General features: G+C 39.7%; 1 protein-coding gene across 1 annotated transcript in view; it reads left to right on the top strand.

Moving 5' to 3' along the window:
- CUNH4orf50 (chromosome unknown C4orf50 homolog) overlaps positions 1-23,299 on the top strand; it is a 75,935-nt gene that overhangs the window by 40,546 nt on the left and 12,090 nt on the right. The window contains exons 7-9 of the mRNA XM_078148863.1: positions 8,887-9,057; positions 9,804-9,860; positions 14,132-14,314. Coding sequence (XP_078004989.1) covers positions 8,887-9,057; positions 9,804-9,860; positions 14,132-14,314 — 411 coding nt within the window. The remainder of the gene's footprint in view (positions 1-8,886; positions 9,058-9,803; positions 9,861-14,131; positions 14,315-23,299) is intronic.

The following is a 23,299-nucleotide window of genomic DNA, read 5'->3' as shown; positions in this document are numbered from 1 at the left end:
GGATTTTTAACTACTCTCAAGTTAAAATTTTCTAGTATTCTTGTGTATTTTTGTTTACAAGAAGATTTAACTTAGAAAAGCATGAAAAATCTCTTGCCATGCAGCTTCTCTTTTGCAAGAGATTTTCAGTCTGGCACCCTGCAGATTTCTCCATATAGCAAAGCCACCATTGCTAAAAACAACCTAAAAGTGCTTATGTTGCCTTCTCTTCATCTTATCATTGGCAGCAAATGCTCATCCTTTAAGGCTGAGTTTCAGAACAGAATTTCCTTCTGACTTGGAATATCTTAGAATTGGATACACTGTTTAACTTATATAGACACTAAAGTGTCTCTTCCTTTTCACTTATCCTCTTTGTTCAGTAATGTTGTTCAATAATGCCTTAATGATACTGTCATCTCTCACTTCTAAGTCTCCTTCTTCCCACTTACATAGCCACCAGCCTGGTATGAGTTTTCATCAAGCTTTACCTGTACTTCTAATTTATCTCCTTACCTTAGGATTCTTCCAAATCTATTTCATCCTCTACTCCACTGCCAAAGTGATCTTCCTAAAATATAGATAAAATCAGGCCAACCCCTCTACCTCACCTCACTATACTCCAGTGGCTTCCTTTCATCTGTAGGGTCAAATATAAAATCCTCTGTTTGGCTTTTAAAGTCCTTCACAACCTGGTCCCATGTTACCCTTCCAGTCTTTTTAACAATTACTCCTCTCCACACACTCTGGGATCTCCTACGTTGGCTTATTTGTGGTTTCTAATACATAACATTCCATCTCCCAACTCCTTCAATTTGCACAGGCTGTCTCTCTCTCTCCCTCCATACCTTCAATCACCTACTCCTAGCTTCCCTGATTGCCTTCAAATTTCAGCTCAAACCCCATCTTCTGCCTTTTTTCTATTCTCTCTTCCTTCTCCTCCAAACCCTTCCCTTTGACATTATTTTCAATTTACACTGTGTATATGTGTGTGTGTGTGTGTATAAAATCTTGTATATGCATAGTTATTTTCATTTTGTAAGAGTATTTTGAGAGCAGCAATTATGTCTTGCATTTCTTTGTATTCACAAAGCTTACCAACTAATTTCTGATATGCAGAAAGCATAAAACCAAGTTTTCCTTGAAATTATACAGAGCTTAAGAAATATGCAATAATGAAACATATGTTTTAGAAGAAGAAAAAGAGAGAAATCTGAAAAGGATAGCTGAGCTTGAAAAAGATAAAATTAGTTTGCCAGAAATCATAACTCAGCTAAGAAGTGAACTAGACCATAGTAGACACATAGTAGGTGCTTAATCAATGTATGTTAACTGCCATAAGAAGGGATTTGGGACTGCAATTCACCTCCCCCTTCCCAGCTAGCAACTCTTGGTATCTTCAATCAGTGGATTATAAGGTACTAGGCTGGCTGAACCCCACTGAATGGAGACAATTTTGATTCAGAGAGTGAGATTTAATAAGGCCTCAAACAGCATTTGATTTTCACCTTTCTAATTTATATCATTTAATATTATGTGTTGGTGCTTTATTAATATATTTTAAAACTGTAAACTCTAAGAGGGGCAGGGACTGTGCTTTATCTAAAGTTGTTTGAGGGCAGCAACTTTTTCATTTTTGTCTGTATCTCCAGTGCCTAGCACATTTCCTGGTACCTAGCAGGCACAAAATAAATGCTTATTGATTGAACAGTTAAACTTTAGTCCTTCCCTGAGCACCTAGTCCATTATCCTAGCCCCCAGTAGCTATTTAATGAAATTTTCTAAATTAATAATTGAATGAATGAGGTATATGGATAAATTATGGGGTAAATTTCTAGCCTAGAAAAAAATGCAATTCCACCATGATGATTTTTTGATTATCTAATTAGATTGTGTATTTGGATTATTATAGTTTGATGATACTGTTCTTAACAAACATCCTAAAGAAAGTCAGTGTGATATCATGGATATAGAGCTGTTCTTGGATTAAAGAAGATCTGAATTTAAATCCTAACTATAACTAACTGTGTAATCATAGATAAGGTCACAATCTCCAAGTGCCCTGTGCTGCTTTCAGAGATAAATTATAAAAGAGGTGTTGATTTAAATTGGTGGAGAGTGTTTCCACCCTGGGAGTTTTCCATACAAATGAAATTGTGCCTGGATTCACACACACCCCCACCCAAGATGCAAACATATTTTAAGCATACCTGCAAAAAGGATAAAATTAGACTTCTCATCTATATATAAAGAGGGCCAATTGAACCATGTTTTCCTCATCTTGTACATGTGCATCCTACTAGTATTTGAAAGTTAAAATGACAGAAAAAAAAAGATATCAGTTTGTATATATGCAAATGTCCTTTGCCTAAAGTCTGGATATAGCCTATCCTATTTGATAAAAGTCTGGGCATTTCTGAAAAGGCCCATAGGATTTAGAGGCAGAAAATAAGCAGCAGAATCTAGACATGAAACTAGGTCCTCTGACCCAAGTTCAGGGATCTTTCTACTTGACTCCACTTAGGAATGGCAGGGTTGACTCATTTCATTTCAAGAGTCTTTATTTCTTCATATGTTTTTGACGAGGTGGCCCATGTATTATCCCATTTGCCACGTTCCTCTGGCTTCCTCTTTGAAATAACAGTGACAGGTAACCTGTTGTGGCAAAATCAATGGACATGAAATCAGGACACCCAAATTTGAACCCTGGTTTGTGACCTTTGGCAAGCCACTGCACTTATCTGGGTTTCAGTTTGTTTTTCTATGAACTAGAAGGGCAGCTAGGTGGTCCATTGGATAGAGTATCAGGCCTAGAGTCAGGAAGACTCATCTTCCTAAGTTCAAATGTGGCCTCAGACACTTACTAGCTATGTGACCTTGGGCAAATCACTTAACACTGTTGGCCTCAGTTTCCTCATCTGTAAAATGAGCTGGAGAAGGAAATAACAAACTACTCCAGTATCTTCACCAAGAAAACCCCAAAGGGGGTCACCAAGAGTCAGCCATGACTTAACACTATTGAACAACAACAAATCTATAAAATAAGGTTGGACTAGATCATCTTTAAATTCTTGTGTAGCTCTAATATTCAACAGTTCTATACTCAAAGTTTTTCTAACTTGGCAGGAGCTTTCAAGAACCTAGAGTCAGTCTCAGGCCCTGTAGGAGGAAACAAACTGTATTTCCTTACCTGTAAAATTAGAATAATACTTTTATTCCTATCTCATAGGCCTCTTTTGAGGAAAACATTTTATAAAGCTTAATGCATCCTAAAAACATTAAATGTTATCATTATCCTATATAAGACACTTGTAATAAAACTTCTCCACATTTGACTAACCAAAAAAAAAAAAATTAAAGATAAGAAAAGTAAAGGGCAACCTCACCTAAGTGGTCCCAAGTCCCTCTAAACCAAAAAGACATGAATAATGGCTTAATGTCAGCTCGTAAAGATTCAAATCCCACCTCTGACACTTAATACTTGTGACATTGTGCATAACCTAACCTTCCTGGTATCTATAAAATGAGGAGCTTGGACGAGATGGCCTCTGAGCCTCCTTCGAGCTCCAAATCCACGATTCATTGATATTGAAGGGATATTTGTGCTTAAGCCCAAGTTGGACCAGATGGCCCGTAAAGTCCCTTCCAACTCCCCAGTTCAATAATTCTGAAAAAAATAATTCTGCACTGTCCCCAACATCCCGTATTTTTTCTGCTACATAACAGCTGACTCTCTGTCAAAGTTCTGCTAGCTCCCCACTCTAAAGTGGGGGCAGCAGTTTCTCTCTGCTGGGAAAGCATAAGGAAGCCTTATCCAGTCTTTGCCAAGTGGGAGGTGTGGTGGAGAAATTGGAAATACCACGGAAATACATAGATGTTGTTAGCGATATTATGAAATTCACCGACAGGTTTGCAAATTGGTTTTGTGAATCCATTAATTTTATCCATCTGTTCTTTGCCTGGGATCAGATGGTAAAACTAACTCCTACACAATACGAATTTCAAATAACTGAAAACTCCCAAAGCAAAATGATTTTTTTCATGCAACTTGTGTTAAGTTCTACACTTTCTTTTTAACTAGAAATGTGTGTAGTCAAGTGGGCAGCTGGGACATGAGGGCAGAAATTGAATACAAATCTTTTTAATCTTTCCCCAAATGAACATTTGTGTACATGGTGCAAGCAGAGGTCCCTGTGCATGTGTCACACAGTCACATCATGAGCTCATTATCCAGGTACGGGCATAGTGCCATACCACTGTAACCCATGTTATCCCTGATCAATTTATCCGGCAGTTGCTGGATTGAGGCAACGATTATTCTCTGAGTTGCTGTGCCTTTCTGTGGCTAACACCTGTACGTACTCTGTGCCACATTAAACTCCATCTAGCTTTGTAGATCTGCCTTTGCATGCATATCAAACCAAACTGATATCTGGACCACCCAGGGAGTTGTCATTTTCTGATTTATCAGTCTCTTCTTTTTCCATTTCGAAGTTTCACTCATGTTCAGGAAAAAAATGATGCAGATGCTCATCTGCCAGGCCTCTATTTTTCTTCAGTTTTGAGATTTGTAGGATGTCAAAGTTCAAGGGGACCTTAGAACATAAATAGAGAATGTCAATGCTGTATGGAATCTTAGAATAAAAACCACAGAATGTTAGAGCAGAATGACATAGAACATGGAATGTTGGAGTTAAAAGGGGTGTTAGATAAGAGAGCATGGAATGTCAGAGCTGGAGGGGACATGAGTAGATATAACATAGAATGCTAGAGGTAGAAGGGACCTTAGACCATTTAACATGGAATGTTGAGCAAGAATGGGCATTAGAGATTATTTAATCCAACCTGTTCATAACAATGGTAAAAGTAGCTCACATTCATATCCCATGCTAAGATTTACTGAGCACTTTCCTTGCTCTGTGGATACACTGAGGTTCAGAAAGGATGATGATTTCCTTGAGCTCAAATAGCTAGTTGTTGGCAGAGCAAGGATAGAATCCCAGCCTTTTTTATCCAGATTCAACGTGCTTTTGAGTACAACATTTCTAACACATCAGAAGACTTTTATGAAAATATCTCTCATGGGTTCTGATCCTCCAATAATTTCCTTTAGAAAGTGATCGAAGCTCCTGATTTCCATGCTGTACATGATAAAAATGTGTGTGATGTATTTTCCTTTTGCTCCTTACTGAAACTGTCTCTAAAGAAAGAAGGCTTTAAAATAATGCCTTCTACCTAAATTATATAGTTTTATTTTTTAAAAAAAGAAAGAAAATATAAATCACATTGGTATAGAGTTTTTTGTTCCACCAAGGGAAAACAGGTGAGAATTGAAATCTTAGATGATATAGAACTGAATGCCCGATGGCATTATTGTAAGCATCATGTCTTTCAACTGTGGATAAACAGAATTTCCTTGTTAGTAATATTCATTAAGTAACAAAAATTTCTTCATATGCTTATTTTATGTTCTATTTTAAAATGAGAAGGAGAAGATTATATTCTCAGTTTCTTAGGAACCACTAAAATTTCTCTTAATTTTCATTTACTGCCCTGCCATCTTTCACACAAAGGCGAATATCTCTCAGAGCTCTCAATGGCTTATCAAATAGAGAAATAATTTCTTAAGTGTCTTTTCCTTGAGTGTTTGTTTATTTAGGACAGCTTGCTGGAGTAGACAGCACATTGGACAGCAATTTAGAACACCTGTGTGTCTCCTCTCTGTTACTAACTCATTCTGAGACCTTTGGTAGTTACTTTACCCCCTTGGGCCTCAATTTTTTTCTCTGTAAGGTTAGGAGGTTAGGGCTCCTGAATGCTATATTCGTTATCAAATAAGACAGTATTTTTAAAATGCTTAGCTCATTGCCTGAAATAAAGTAGGCACATAATAAATGCTTATTCCCTTCTTCTAATCCTTTCCAAGGAGGCACCTTGGTGCAAGGGAATAAGTGCTAAATTTGGAGTCCAAAGATTAGGTTCAAATTTTAGCTTTACAATTTCCTACCTGTGTAGCCTTAGTTAATTCACTCTACATCTCTGGTTCTCAGTTTCTTCACCTGGAAAATAAGATCACTTGACTCGATGGCCTCTGAGGGCCATTTTCAGCCCTAAATCTAATCCTGTAATTCTTCAGCCCTCAGTCATAAAATCATAGACTCTTAGACACGTAGGTCTACCACCTAGTATGTTTCTTCTCCGGCACATATAACAGATGTCCATCAAGCTTCTGCTCCACTGACAGGGAGCTTACTACCTCCAGAGGCAGCTCACACATTTCTGGTCACCTTCATTCTTTACAATTTCTTTCACATTATGAATTTCCCTTTGTTGCACTGATGTGATTTACCTCTTCCCTCACTTTCCCCCACTCCCGCTCAGAATCAGGAGGGCCACAGACAACTTGCCTCTTCTAGGAGGAGATATGAGAAAGTCAAAAGGGGGTTCAATTGTAAAATTCCTAATTAGCATCACTCGAAGGAACCAGAAATGCTCCTAGTGGCCCACAGCAGCTGAATGGGGTATGATCTATAACTTAGCCCCACCGAAGACATCTCTGGAGCACAGGAAAAGTCTGCAGAGATTTCAAGGCATAAACACGTGGGCAGTTTTCTTCTTCCTCCTCCAATTTCAGTTCAAGACATATTGATCAGAACTGCAGGCAAATGCATTTTACTAGTTCTCATTAGGTCCACACTTTCCAAATCTGCTTTCTTCTTCTTAATCTCCTACTCTGTGTCAGTGGTGGTAATCAAAACACTACAGTTGTCCATGAGGTCCTAATTTTGTGCTCAGGCATTCTTATACTAGTAGTGATTTTAAGGGGCTTATAGAGGTATCCTTTCTGACTGAATGAATCAGAAGCAATGGGGAGTGATTGTTAGGTTCAACATGTCTCTCTGTCATGTCCTCATTTCTGGGGTAATCAACAAGATGGAGTTCATTGCCCACCACTGTTGTTTGTCCTTTGTTCTTGAAAAGGACCAATGACGTCAGGAGGGTGATATCTTAAGTTGCAAGTGAACTGGATTTAGGTGAGGCAGAGCCATGCAAAGCCATCAGCCTCCCTCTCTCCTCCAGGGTCTTCTGAGTGCAGTGGCAAGACATGGATCAGAATGACTGGAGATGACCCTGGATGCAATGGGAGACCTTGGCCTTTTTAAGCTAAGGTCTTTCCCAGGTTTCAGTTTGTCTGAGGCAACACCCATTTAGTGATTTAAGGATAGGTAAGAAAGGAGGCAAAAGATGGCCTAGTTTTCCTACTAAAGAAAAAAAAATCAAACTGGGAGGTGAAGACCCTCAGGGTCTCTGGCCAGATAGTTCTTTTACTGTAATTCCTTCCCTCCAGGCCCTTTAGTAAAGCCTGCCCTAGTTGGGAAGGGGTTTGGTAATAGCTTCAAGGAATTTAGAGAGTGAATTGGATTAAGTAATTTGCTAAATGATGACTAAGGTGTCCTTGGGGGATGGATTAATCTTCTGGAGGTAGGTAGCCTATTTAGAGAGAAAGTATACATTTAGAAATTACCTCTGCTTGTAGGTGGGGGGAGGGGAGTAGAATGAAAAGATCATGCTATTTGATAATGAATGATTTGTGGACTTGGATTGGGGCAAAGGTTCCCAGCTAGGACATAGACTAGCTATGAGCAAATGATTGTGCACAACTGATTTAACCTTATATTCCTCATTGGTAAAATGGAGATAGTAATATACCACCTACATCAGTGTTGTATGGCTTGCAAAGTGATGTACAGGGTGTGTCAAAAATTCTAATGCTATTTTAAGCTTTTTTGTTGTCATTTCAGACTCCATTTGGGGTTTTCTTGGCAGAGACGCTGGAATGATTTGCCATTTCCTTCTTCAGCTCCTTTTGCAGATGAGGAAACTGAGGCAAGCAGGGTTAAGTGACTTGCCTAGAGTCCCACAGTTAGTAAGTGTCTGAGACCAGATTTGAACTCAAGAAGATAAGTCTTCCTGACTCCAGGCCCAGCACTCTGTGCACTATGGCACCACCTAGCTTTCCTGTGTTCTTAAGCTACTGAAACTTTAGATAGCACTAAGCATTTTCCAGACCTTTTTAAAATATGAACTATTATTATTCCTATTAATAAAAAAATTCTGTTCCTAAAAAGCCTCTTCTATATCGAGCACTTCTGAAATCCTTTCATTTGGAATTGGAGTTGTTATCCAAAGCTTCTACAGGGTCTTATTCATTTGGAGTTGGAAGAAACCTCAGAAGTCACTAGTCTAAGCCATAGCTAAAGTAGGAATTCCCTCTCTGACATCTGCAACTAGCCTGTTTGAGGCTATAGGATCTTGGGCAAGACATTCCTCTTCTCCATGCCACAATCTCATCATCTTTAAAACAAAGGAATTGGACTGGTAGAAGTCCAATGGTGTAAGATATTTTAAAAAAGCATTCTAAGCTCCTGGCCACACAAAAACAGACAACAGGCTGGATTGGACTCATGGGCCATCATTTGCCAACCCTTGGATTAGATGATCTATTTCCCAAAGCCCCTTCCAGCTCCACAATAATCTGTGATGATTTGATGTTTGATTTAAAAGTTAATGATTGTTTTCATTATTGTATTATTATAAATTAAATAGTGTTTGATATTTGAAAACAGGAAGTAATTGGATTCCTAGGCCATGTTCAAACTCAGCCTCAGATACTATGTGATTCTGAGCAGGTCACTTAACCTCTGTCTGCTTCAGTTTCCTTAGCTGTAAAATGGGAATAATAATAGTGCCAATCTCCAGGGGTGTTGAGGATCAAATGAAATAATAATTATAAAGTGCTTAGCCCAGTGCCTGGAACATAGTAGGCTCTTAATAGGTTCGTATCCCCTCCCCTCCCTTATTATTATTGTTACTTATTCATACTGTTTAATTCTATCTTCTCTATAGCTCCAAGATATTGAGAACATCGCTCCAGAAGAGTCCCAGGCCAGCAGTAAGCTTCTGCACCACCAGGTATTAACCCTGAGGTCCCAGCTCAGAGATCAGGCTGCCTTACACAGTGAACTTCAGGCATCACAAAGTGAAACTCGGTGCCTTCAGGGCCAGCTGAGAGAAAAGGTACTGTTGTTTCTGGCCCTGTCTTAAAGATTGTTAGTCTTCCTGGAGAAATTTTGAGCAGAGGATATCATAGATTTTGAGCCTGAAGAGACCTTGGGACATAGAGAACCTTAGGCTTAGAGTAAAGAATGGACACATTTTAGAAATCACTTAGTCCAGAACTCTCATTTCATAGGTTAGAAAACTAAGACCCAGAGAGGGAGGGGATTTGCCTTTTGAATTCTATCCCCAGCTGCTAGGGGAGCAAATGCCCCTGTTCTGGGGGCCAGGTATTTTCCATTTATAGGATGTACATGAAGAAGCTGTCTGGAGCTGAGCACCATGCACTACTCCCTTGGAAGTAGAACCATTACTAGCATGGGGAGAACAAGTCTTTGTCTCGGGTGCCAACACTTCCTCCCTATGGTAATCAACATCCAGGCACCATCCCATGTAGCTGTCTACCAGCCCCTGCCCTCGCAGGCTGTTGCCACCACCCCCCACAATCCCACTGCCCTGACACCTTTATCCCAGGGCTACCTTCCTCCAAATTCTCACAGAGGCTAGGTTTGGGACCACCTTCCTTCCAGACCAGTTTTACCCCTGGTCAGCTATTCCCCCACCCTCAACTATTTTTGCTCCAGATGAAAGAAAAATCCTCATTCCACTTGGACTTAATTGGCCCAAAGTTTACCTTTCATGGTTCTCTGTAGGGCAGGGTTGCTTTGAGAGTAATCAAGATAATCCATGTCTTGGCTCCATTTCAGATTGAAGAGCTCAGAAGGATGAAAAATGAAGTGAACTTGGCTGTGACACCTCTCAAGGTAATCAATCTGTGATTGGTCTGGTCTTGACTAACTGTACTTATAATTGGATTTCCATTGGACACTTTAAATGAATACCAGTCTCCTACTCTTTCTCTCGTCTGACACATATATAGCACATTCTTCTCATGTATAGGATGGAGAATTATAATCAGTGGAATCCAAGGACTCCAGTCTTTATGTGAAGTCATTAGACATGGCGGAATCATTTACTTTTCATCACTCCACTGTTTCCCTTGATTGATCTCTGATATAAAGGGGCAGTGGAATGGGGTAGATATCATCTACGAGGCATATGTAATCTTATTCTTGAGGGCATGTTCATCACTGATGCATATTACGGCCTCTGCAAGGCCTTGGCAAATTGTCTTCCCAAGCAGCTATTGCTGAAAAAAAAAAATCATTTTCTTCTAGCCGTCTTTATGCATGCCCAGCATACTTGCACTTGGCCAGGCTGGCCCATAAATACCAGGCACATGGTTTATTATTAGGCCCATTTTTGAAGCCTTGCCAATTTCCTAAGAGCTGCCAGAGTTTGGGATGCATTGGCATAGCCTCCAAGAGCTCTCAAAGAGTCACCTTCATGCTTGAGGGCAGGGACTGTGGTGTTTTTGTCATTCTGTTGCCAGTGCCTGTCACAGTGCTTCCAGCATAGCAGGTGCTTAATAAATGCTTATTGACCGATTAATTAAATAATTGGTGATGAGATATCAAAGGAAAATGTTACATGGCTAGATGTAAAGAGGAAGCAGTGTGGTCAATGGAAAAGCTTTAGGATCAGAGGACTGCTGTTCAAATCCTACCTCTGACACTTATTATCTACATCATCTTGGTAAGTTACTTAGAATTCTGTGAAATTTTGTGTCTTCATCGAAAAAACGAGACAGTTGGACTAGATAGCTTTTACGATCATCACCAGCTCTCAATCTCTGACCTTATATCCTAGTTTCAAATTCTAGCTCCATCACTTACTGTCTATTTAACCTTCGTTGAGCCACAGAACATTTCTAGGGGCTCGGTTTCTTCATTTGTACAGTGAAGGATTCATCTCCAAAGTCACTTCCAGGTCTAAGTTTGAGATTATTTTAATCTCATGACTAAAACTAGGAGCTGATATTTATATGACAATTTATGATTTGCAAAGGTCTTTTATGTACATTCATTTGCTCCTCATAACAATGCTGTGGGGTAGGTAATACAATTATAACCTTATTGTTGTTCAGTCATTTCAGTCATGTCTGACTCTTCATGACCCCAGTTGAGATTTTCTTGGCAAAGATACTGGAGTGTTTTGCCAGTTACTTCTCCAGCTCATTTTACAGATGAAGAAACTGAGACAAACAGAGTTAAGTAACTTGCTCAGGCTCACACAGCTAGTATGTGTCTAAGGCTGGATTTGAACTCAGGTTTTCCTGACTCCAAGCCTGGCTTTCTATCCACTGTGCCACCTAGCTGCCCTAATGGCTACTTACTTGTAGATAATTAGTAGGTCCACCTTTTGTAGATGAGGAAAATGTAATTCAGGGCAGAAAGCCAAATGATTGACTAACAGTTTGCAAACTGTAGTGATATGACTCTAAACCAAATCTTCCTGACTCCAAATCCAGTATACTTTTCATTCTACCATGCTGACATCAAGAGATTTGATTTCTAGCCTTTCCTTTTCCAGGTACTAGCTATGTGCCATTAAGGAACTCACTTTACTTCTCTGAGTCTCAGTTTTCTCATCTGTAAAAAGAGAATAATAATCCCTGGCCACATGGTTGTTTTTAAGGACCAAGTGACATAATATATTTAAGGTGGTTTGTAAGTGAGCTATCATTTGAGGGGCAGTAAAATGGTTCTCTAATATGGTAGGATTTTAGAAAGTGGTAAAGAAACTCCTTCAACAACATTATCTTCCCATTTCTGCTTCTTAATATTCCCCATATATGTAAGTTCACAGAATATAGTGCTGGAAGAAATCTTTGATACTATTTCATCTGGTCTTCTTTTACATAAAGGAGAAACTTGGGTTTCAGAAAGGTCAATCTCCTGACCAAGGTCAAACAGCTAATTAATGGTAGAGGAAGGTTGGAACCCTTGTCACTTCATTCTAATTTAGTGGACTTTTCTCTTCCCTCTCCCCTGTAATGCCATTCTGCCTCAATGATTCTTTAAAAGTTAAGTCCTCATTACCAGGGTAGTGTAATATCTATTAGGTAGCTGAATACTTTTTTCCAGAAATTGATTTCTCTGTATATATCACCCTATTGTCACAAATAGATAGTAAAGCCCCAGTAGGAAACAATCTAGAAGGGGTAAATTGTGATGAAGGAGGGAAACAAAGGCAGGTCAAGGCAACAGATGCTGCCCTCACCCAATATGGCTCCACAGTGAAGGTTCTGGGGTCAACAGATGCGTGGGGAGAGAGGGAGTGGAGGCGATGTCACTCAGCCTTTACCTACTTGATTCTTTGGTGGAAAACAAGCCTCTTTCTTAAGGTTCATCTTATTACTTCCTAGTGATTAGATTTGTCCAAAAGTAGAATCAGCTGCCTAAAGCGGTGGTGAGGTCCGTGATTGGAGGTCTTTAAACAGAGGTTGAACAATCCTACGCCAGTGAAGGGGACTTACGTTTCAAGGAGTATTACATGGCCTTGTAGGCTTCTTCCTAGCAATGTGATTCCATGAGATGTTGGCTGCTTTATGTTATTAGTCACACGCACTCCATGACTATTTCTGCTAACTCTTAGATTGCCATTAGAGGGAGCCCATACATAGTCATTCAGGCTCGTACATGGGCTTCTAATCTCCAGTTCCGAAATTGTGGTACAATCAGTGAACAAGCAATTTATTAAGTATTAATAGATACCAGGCACTCTGCTAACTGTTTGGGACACACAAAACACCAAAAACAGCTCTTCCTTCAAGGAGCCCATAATCTAATAACATGTAAATAATTAATAAACAAATACCATGTAAATAACAAGACATATACGCATAAACAGAAGATAATCTCAGAGGAAGGCATTATGTGAGGGAGAAAGAGAAGTACCCAAAAAGCCTCTTGCAGAAGGTAGGATTTGAGCTGAATTTTGGAGAAGCTCATGGAAGACAGGAAATAGAGATGAGGGTGAGGAGGGAAAGCAGTCATCTCCATTTCCCAAATCTGTGCCTTTTCACTCTCTGTCTTCTATGTCTGGACTTTCTCCTCCTTCTTCTTTACTTCTTTGTTCTAATACAGATCATTTCTCCCAAACTAAACTGGGCCTAGGATGGTCTCAGTGTGGATGATCTCTCCAAAGATGCAGATCACAACCCAGCCATTCCTATCCTTACTGGCCAACTCTTGTCCATGCCTTTCCATTGGTTTGCCTCAGAAGGTTTATCTGCTCGACATGCTTGGAAGCCTTCCTCACTTTCTCTTACTATCACGAGTTTATCGGTGGAAGACGTGGGCTATTTTTTTTTTTTGCTTTGCTCTCTTGTATTTCTAGTTATATCTTCTTTTTTTAATTGTGCAATTCTTTGGTGTCATCCTTCAGATAATCTTCATGGTTCCTTATTTATCATGTGTTAACAACCTGATTGCATTCACCATGTGCCTTTCTCTTTTGCCTTCTCTGTTATACTCATTTTAAAAGCTTTAGATACTTTAGTGTGCCATGACTCACTGACGTATAGCAACATATGGTCCTGGCAAAAAACAGAATCTGTCTTCCAAGGACCAGTCCAGCTAAGTGCAGAGAAGCTTTTTATCATTAGGCTGGCCTCCTGGTGATGCATCCTTTGGCCATGACAAGCCATAAAACAAAGGAAAATATGACATAGCCCTCAGTCCTAAGGGACCTATTACCATTCTGCAGTGATGGTGGTGAAATAGTAGAAAAGGAGATGAGAGTGTGGAGAATACACACCATTACTTGAAAATAATCTCACAATTCTATAACATTTAAAAAGTTGCAAGGTCCCTTCTTCATAACTAACCTATGAAGAAGGGAGTACAAGTACAGTTAGACTCATTTTTACAGATGAGGAAACTGAGGTTGTGATTTTCCCATGATCACATGGGGATAAATGATTAAGGCATGATTAAAACTCAGGTCTCATGATTCCAAGTCCAACATTCTATCCAGTAAACCAGGTACATTATGATGTGATGTATGAAACGTTGGTGTGAAGATGAATTAGACTTTTTCTCAGATATGGCCCCAACATCATAGACTTTTGAGCTTTGATGAGAGCTTTGAATAGCCACAAAGGATCCTTTTTTTGTTTTTGTTCCTGTAGGCAAAAGTGGCTTCCCTGGTCCAGAAATGCCAGGACAGAAACAACTTGGTCACCCAGCTGGTGCAGGAACTGCACAGACATGGAATTGAGAACCTGCAGCTCTCACAAGCAGCAAGGGCCTTGGTGGATGATGTTGCTGTGGGCACCTGTGCATCTACCTTCATGTCTTCTGACCCCAGAGAGGTAAATGCCTTCGACTCCATCTGTCTCACTGACATTTCCAGTCATACCTTCCACTGCATCCCTCTACATACTTGGTCCTTCATCCAAACTGAAAGACTCTTGCCAGCCCAGGTGCCTTTGTGCAAAGCTCACATTTATTTCTAACATTAATTTCTGAAAATACTTAATAGCTTTCTCTATGCCCTGTTCTCGTTGCCTTGTTCCTCAGCTGATGCCCCTTCATACTAGTTCATATGTGAATAGATGTTTTTAAAACATTCCTCCCCTTCAGTAGAATTAGCCTTTTACTAGCTGTGTAACCTGGCACATCTCCAGTGGCTTCTCCATTGTCTACTAAAGGAAATATATGCTCTTTATCCTTTCATTTGAAGCCTTCCACAGCCTGGCTCTAATTTGCCTTTGCAGCCATCTCTCATGCTATTTCCTGTATCCATTTCACCTTCTGAGCTAACTATACTACTCCCCACAGCCCATCTTTCTGCCCTCCCTTCCACTCTCCATCCTCACTTTCCATATCTGAGCTTTGCTTATATTATTCCCAATAACTTAGAGTGGACTCCTGTCCTCCTCCTCAATTTCTGCCTGATAAAATTTCATCTTCATTTTCTTACTCTTCCCCCTTCTCCACCTATTCAATTCTCCCCTTCCTTCTAGGAGCAATTCAGATATAACTTCTTCTATTAATGCTTCCCTGATTTCACCTCCCCCCACCCCAAACTGAAAGCAGCCTTTGGAATCTTGGATCTTTCTTTTGCACTAAACACAACCTCCACAATCTCTAATTAGATTGCAAGCTCCTTAAGAGCAGACTTTGTATCATATATATTTCATTCCATTGTATCATATATCATTTCCCTAGCACTCAGCACATGTCCTTAAACACTTATGGATGCTTAAAAATTGTTTACTGAGTTGAATTATTTTGAATGTGAGCTTTGGACTTGACCTGTTTCCATATGCTTTCAACAGAATGAGCATTTACTATGGGCTCAGCGCTGTGCTAGACTTAGAAGGAGGAAGCGCTCATCCCCAGTAGCTGGAACCACAATGCATATGAGCAACCTACAGCTTTGCCTTGATTACTCTAGTGAGTTATTTGGGTGTCCAGATCCTAAGGACAGGAAAGGCCAACTCTAGCAGCCCCAATATGACTTCTTTCCTGGGAAGTTTCAGTCATGAGGTGACTAAATCTGTAGGACTTTATTGGCCCCTGAGAGGTAAGATGACACTAACCAGAAAGGGATGGAGAGTTACCTTTATTATTTTTCATCTGCCATGAGTCCTTTGTGGTGCATTTTGTCTGTCTGTCTGTCTGTCTCTCTATCTATCTGACTATCTTTGTATCTGTCTGTCTGTCTATCTATCTATCTATCTATCTATCTATCTATCTATCTATCTATCTATCTATCTATCTATCTGTCTATGTATCTATCTATCTATCTATCTATCTATCTATCTATCTATCTATCTATCTATCTATCTATCTGTCTATGTATCTATCTATCTATCTATCTATCTATCTATCTATCTATCTATCATCTATATATTTTTTGCAGTCTTTCTATGGGATGACACAAAGAACATCCCTATGCCCATGATGTATTTTATATATATATTGCATGCAAATTTGAGTGCTTGCAATGGAATTTGAGGGGCTCCTTTTACCTACTTTTATAGTCAAACTTTTGGTACTGCATGCCTCTGTGTGTGTGGCATGGACTCGTTTGGCAGTTTGGTGAAGCCTGTGGACCCCTTCTTCAGAATAACATTTTTAAATGCGTGTTGTTGTTGTTCAGTCATGTCGAACTCTTTGTTACCTCATTTGGGGTTTTCTAGGCAATGATACTAGTATGGCTTGCCATTTCCTTCTCCAACTCATTTTATAGATGAGGAAACTGAGGCAAATAGGGTTAAGTGACTTGCCCAGGGTCACATAGCTAATAAGTGTCTGAGGCTGGATTTGAGCAAAGGTCTTCCTGATTCCAAGCCTGGGACTCTACTGCACCACCTAGCTGCTCATCTTAAATGTATAAAATGAACTACATTGGATACCAAGGAAAGCAATTATATTGGAAAGAAAGATGTAAATTTTTCCCATCTGGATTCATGGACCCTCTGAAATTTAAGAATCACTGCTCTATAAAGATTTTAAATGTAAGACCTTGGATGGATGGGGACACAAGGAGGCAATCTGAGGTTCTGGGGTGTGGAACATAGTTGATGGGAAAGTATAGGGGTGTGATTCCCCCACAATTATTCTTGAAAAGTCCGTAAGGTTTAACTTAATAATATATTAAAGCCAGAGCTTAGGGTAATGGGTTATGGCCTATAGTAGAATAATGTAGAAACTCTGATCTATAGGAGCATGTAGTCTCTTTGGAGAGGTAAGATCATGCCTATGGGAAAATGTGAAGCAAGAATGAGAGTAAATTCTAGAAATGTCAGAGTTTGAAGGGAAGAGAACCAGTTTGGAGTCAGAAGACTTGGGTTCTAATACCAACTCTGTCACTAACTTTGTTGTCTGACCTTAGATTCTTTAAATCTAACATGATTTCTATGATACCTTCCAGTTCTAACTTTGTATGACTCTCTAAGTAAGCATTTATTTAAAGCCTATTATATGTAGGTCACAGAGCCAGGTGCTGTGGGAGATACAGAAATGAATGAGATATGGTTCCTAAATTTCATAGGATCACAGGATTTGCAGCTGGGAATGACTTCAGAGATCCCTTAATCATATTGCTAATATAAAGTATTTACTGGTTGTTATGTATGATAAGATGATTTTAGCTTTTAAAAAAAAAAGCATCCTTTTTTTTTTACCCCTCCTCCCTCCCTTCCTTCCTTTTTTCCAGCTTGCCTTCCTTCCTTCCTCCCTCTCTGCTTCTCATTTTCCCCCTATATGAAATGTCAAGATTCTATAGTTTATCTCTAAGCTTCCTTCCATCTTTAATCTTCTATATTTTAGAATTCTTTAAGGTTTTGACTATATATATATATATATATATATATATATATATACATATATGTATGTATATATATATATGTGTATGTATATATGTATATATTATATATGTGTGTATGTGTATGTATATATATGTGTATATATGTATATGTATGTGTATGTATATATGTATATATTATATATGTGTGTATGTGTATGTATATGTATTTCATATTTCTAAAGTCCCTCCTTGCTCTTACAGCCTATTGGTCACATTCTTTCCAATTCAGCTCCTCTATAACCCTATGATTAGCGGTTGGTTGTATCCAAACATCATGGCTCTGGAGCTTCTCTGAAGTGTTACACCAAGAAACCTCTCTTCCAGAGCTCTTTTTCTGCCTTGCAATGTGGCAACGCTCCCACCTAGTAATCTAACAGAGAACATCTAGGTTAGTTTGTCTGTTCATTCAACAAGCCTTTATTTAGCTTCTATTATGTGCACAGTGAGAGGCAGCATGGCCTCTCATAGAGAATAGAGGTTTGTCCTTGGATCCAGAAAGACCCAAGCACAAGTTGTGCCTCTGACTCATTCTAACTGTATGGCCCAGGAAAAGTTACTTAACCTTTCTCTAGCTGCCTTAAGCCAACTCTCTCATACTGTCATTTTTGACATGTGGAGTAGCTAGGCAGTGTAGAGGACAGAATGCCAGGCCTGGAGTCAGGAAGACTCATCTTCTTGAGATCAAGTCCAGCTTCAGAAACTTACTAGCTGTGCAACTCTGGGCAAGTCACTTCACCCTGTTTGCCTCAGTTTCCTCATCTGTAAAATGAGTTGGAGATAGAAATGGAAATCGCTCCAGTATCTTTGCCAGGAAAACCCCAAATGAGGTCACAAAAAGTCAGACACAGCTGAAAGATAACAATGATCTGGATGTGTAGATTAAATTTCCAAATGAGGATTCTTCTATACCAATGAAATTAACAATCTGGATCCCTTCTCCCTCCATTCCTCCCCTCTCCAAATTTGCAAAACGCTGTGCTGTATGATGGAAATACAGAGACAAAAATGAGCTAGTCAAAGGATCATGGATTTAGAGATGAAAGGACTCTAGGGGTCATCTAATCCAACCTCATTTTGCAAATGAGCAACTTGAGGCCCCGGGGGTGGGGGTGGGGTATGTTACTTGTTCAAGGTCACTTGAGCAGTAAATGACAAAAATGAGATTTGAAGATAGATCCTCAGACTTCAAGGTCAAGGTGCTTTCCATTGGACCCCACTGCTTTATACGTTCTGATGAGAATGAAAATTATAACTAATTTAGCAAAGTGTGATATCCTATTCAGGACCAGCCCCAGCAAAATCGGGAAGTCAGTGGTGTGTGTCTTTGGTACCCTCCTCTGTCCCTTTGTGTTTTCCTGTTTGTGGAGACATTGATAATTCCTCCCCTCAATCCCTCCCTCCACTCCCAGCACCAACTATTCTGGGCCTCATCCTCAGCTACATGCCCACTAAAAGAGTGGAAAGGGCACAGAATTTTAAGTCAAACAACCCAGATTCAAATCCTGGTTCTGCCTCTTATTGCTGATGTGACAATCCTGCTTCGTCTCCATTTCTTATCTATAAAATAGGAACTTAGCCTGGATGGCTTCTAATGTCCCTTTTGCAGAGATTCAGTGGAAGAGCCAAAACTAAAACTCATGACTCCCAGGCCAGTGGCCAGGTGTATTAAATAACATAAAATAGATATCAGGACATCCAATTCCAAAAACTTTGGGAGGGGTGTGGTGGTGGAGTATAGTAAAAAGAAGGCCAGATATAGAATTGTAAAGGCCTAGCATGATTCTCTCTGGCCTCCATTTTTATATCTGTGAAATGGGAATAATAATACTTGTGTTAACTTCCCCACAGGGTTGTTATAAAGAAAATAATCTGCAAACCTTCGAATGCTAAGGAAATAGGGCCTGTTGTTTGTTAAATACCTACTTAGTGTAAGGCTCTGTGTTGGGACATCGGCAGCAGTACTCATGAAGGGTTTTTTTTTCCCCTACTTTACTATGATGGTTGTATTTTAACTCTTGGCAGCCAAACTACTTCACGGAGTCCAAAGCACAATGTTTTATAGATGCTAAGTAGTGTTGAGCTGCAAAGGACACAGATGAAATTCCTGAAGGAGGCATTTTGACTCTGGCTCCGTGTCCTGGAGGGCTGCCTTGTTGGCAATAACCAAGCTACTAATGGCCTTATGAGTGTAATTCTGTCTGTCAATAAATGAAGCAAAAATCACATAGAAGAAAAGAATGAATGCTGTAGAGGCCATACTCCTTTATGTCATATCACATATATAGGCTACCCTCCCTTTATGTTATTGACCCACTGTCAAGAGGATGGGTAGCTGAGGTTTTTTTGTCCAAGGGGTTTCATGGTCTTTTGCCACCCTGCCAGGAGGATGCCTGGCTGAAGTCAGAGGGCATACTACAGAATCCATCCTAAATTATTAGGGATTCTTAGACTTGGACCCAGGTGATTGACCTGTGTTCAAGTATTGATGTAGATGCATGTATGAGTGAAAAGGCATTTTTAAAGTGCTTACTATATGCAGAAGCACCAGAGATGCAAACAGAAAAGAAATACAGAACCCATATTACTCACAGTTACTCAGTGTCTGAGGCAGCACAAAATAAAGCTTCATCAGTGTTGTGAACTTTCTCTTCTCTCCTAATATGTACCTCAAAACCTCTTTATATCAACCCCCATTCACTGCTCTTTTGCTCCAGTCTTTGACAATGACATGTACCTTCTCTTTTCTGAGGGCAACCCCTCTACTTGTATCTTTGATCTTGACCTTTCCCTTGACCCCCAGAAGCTTACCCCTTCATTCCCTCTTTTCTATTTAGAGTTTCCTACTGCCTAAAAAATGCCTCTCTCTCTCATGCTTAAAGAAAATCATTCTTTGATCCTACCACCTCCTTTCGCTTTCATTCTATATTTCATATATATATATATATATATATATATATATATTCTAATATTCTATTCTATTTACTGCTAAATTGTAAGGAAAAAATCATCTGCATTCATTGCCTCTACTTCCTTACCTCCCATTCACTGTCAATGCCCTGTAATCTGGCTTTAGAACCCACCACCTGAGTGAAACTGTTCTTTTCAAGGTTATTGATCTTATAATTGTTAAATCTACCTGTAGTCCCCTATCTGATTTTTGGTACCATTGATGACCTCCTTCACAGACATATTCTTTCCTCCTGTGATCTTCATGACACTATTTTCTTCTGGATGTCTTTGTAATGCAGAACATTATTTTACCATTTAGGTAGTAGGGCCCTTTAGGCCATGGAAAGCAGAAGTTGCTGCTTAATCTTGCCCCAGACCTCTTTCCTCCTAAATCTAAACAATAGTGAAATGTACTCCTGCATAGCTTAAGCACAGCCCATACCTCCAAAGCAAATGGATAAGAAAACTTGCAATACAATGGCTTTAGATAATTATGTTTATACCAGAAACCAGGACACCTGGTCTGGTTTATGTGATCCCTGACCTGTAATGATGGGGTGCTCGGATGCTTGTGCTTATACTTTTACCCCCCAAAATGCCTCCCTAGTCTCAGAAACACTATCTCTAACAACCACTCCCCAGCCCAAGGACGCTGTGCCTAGCAGTATTCATGCATGGGCCTCAGCAAGACCCTTATCTGGCTGCTCAGGCCAGAGCCCTCAGATCATATCTCTGGAAGCCTCCATTGTAAGAAAGTTTGCAGAGCATTATCATATCTACACAGAGGGAGAGGGGTGTCCTTGACCAGCCCAAAAAAACCTCTTCCTCTTGCCAGACTTCAAAGATTCATCCCCTCTCCCTGTCCTGTATACTCCCTATATAAACCCTAGCTCGACCCCTGATGGGGGCTGCTTGATTTGGATGTGAATACCCCTGGCAGCCGAGCTAATAAAGTCCACAATTTAAAATTAGCCTGGGTGGTCAACTCGCTAATTTCTCGGTATAACATCTTCCCAGCTGTTGAACTTCTGTTTTCAGTTCCTTTTATGGGACTGTTGTCTGTGCCCCTCTTGTCTAAGTGTGACAAGTATGATCTAGGCCTCTTTTCTTCTCTTCTTATAACTAAACTCTCCTTTTTGCTAATCCTTTCAGCTCCCCTGGGTACAACCATCATCTCTATGTAAATGACTATAAAATCTACTCATCTAGTCCTCATCTCTTTTCCAAAATCTAACCTTGCTTCTAATTATTGCTTGCTAGATATCTCTACATTGATGACCCTTAAGTATATCCAAAGTGGAATGTAACATCTTTCCCTTGTAGTCTTCCCATGCTAACTTTTTCATAATATTTCTTTGAAGAGCATTGCCATTCTTCTAATCCAGTTCTTAAACTGAGTCATCTTTAACTCTGTTCTCTCCCTCACCTTCCATATCCAATCGATTTCCAAAGCTTGTCAATTCTGCCTCCTATGACATCTGTTGCATCAATCCTCTTCTTTCCACTCATGGCTACTACCCCTTATTCAGGCCTTGTATCACTTCTAGTTTGAACCATAGCAATAGCTCCCTAATTGGCCTTTCTATTTCCAATCTCTCCCAAATCCAATTCATCCTCCACACAACCGCAAAATTTATGTTCCTAATGATTCAGTTGTTTTAGTAGTGTTGGACTCTGTGACTTGAAAAGATACTGGAATGATTTGCCATTTCCTTCTCTAGTTCACTTTACAGATGAGGAAACTGAGGCAAAGAGGGTTAAGTGACTTGCCCAGGTTCATATAGCTAGTAAGTATCCAAGGCCAGATTTGAATTCAGGTCTTCCTGACCCCAGACCAAACACTCTATCCACTACCCTCTATTCCTAATTATAGGTGTGATCAAATTACTCCCTGACTGATACTTTTCAGTGTCTTCTTATTGTTTAACAGAAAAAAATACAATCTCCTGTTTGACACTTGCACTATATCGCATTCTGCCTCCATCTTACCTTTCCAGGCAATCACTCTTTCTTCCACACTGTGGTTCAATAAAATTAGCTTATTTGCAGTTTTTCCTATATGACATTCCAGCTTTTGGCTTTGTGGCTTCATACAGGTTGTACCCAATGGAACATTTACTCCTCTTCCCTTTGCCTCTTGGAATCCCTACCTTCTTTCAAGATTAAACTTAGGTATTATTTCCTACATACTGTCCTTCCTGATCTCCCTAAGGAGAACTAATTCTTAGTGCTCTTTGCCTTCTGAAGTTCCTTTGTATATGCTTTGTAGATGCATTTTGTCTGCTTATTTAGGTATATACTATAGGGTAATTCTCTGTAAAATACAAGCTTCTGGAGGTCAAGAGCCTTAATTTCATTTTTTTTAATGAGGTGAAAAGGACCTTAGAGGTCATCTAGTCCAATCTTCCCATTTTACAGATGAGAAATCTCAGCCCAAGTAGAGTTGTGTGGTTTGCCCAACAGCACACAGTAATAAAAATAGGAGTTTAACTGAGGTTATGTAACTCCACGGTTGACATTCCATGTCCCCCATACCATTTAAAAAAAAAATTATCTGCAGTACCCAACATGGTTTCTTGCATATTATGTTTTGCCTGACTTGTAATTTTGTTGGTATAGGGAACTCCTAGTGAGAAAACTCCCTCTTCCAGTGCAGATCAGAACCTGCTCTACGACTTAGAGTTTTAGGGGATTACTTAGGGCACTGAGAGATAAAATAGTTTGTCCAAAATTCTGTGAGAGTCAAGACTTGAACCCAATTCTCCTTGACACTGAGAGGAGCTCTTTTTCTACTACTCCACAATAACTATTACCTCAGAAAGAATAGATGTCTAATAAATGCTGATGGGTTGAATTGAATTTAATCTTTTCCAAAAGACCATGATTTCTCTAGTGTGCCTCAACCAGGGTGGATTGTAATAACCCCAATTCTTGAAGAAACATTCTTTTTGGATTGCTGTAGCTAGAAAAGCATTTGGTGGCCACCATTATGTGGATGCATCTGGTTTGGTTGGTCTGGTCCTAAGACATG

This window comes from Phascolarctos cinereus, unplaced genomic scaffold (assembly GCF_003287225.1).
Source record: "Phascolarctos cinereus isolate Bilbo 61053 unplaced genomic scaffold, phaCin_HiC Scaffold_9;HRSCAF=440, whole genome shotgun sequence".
Lineage (NCBI taxonomy): Eukaryota > Metazoa > Chordata > Mammalia > Diprotodontia > Phascolarctidae > Phascolarctos > Phascolarctos cinereus.
Note: the sequence above shows the minus strand (reverse complement) of the source record. Positions and strands in the feature narration are given on the sequence as shown.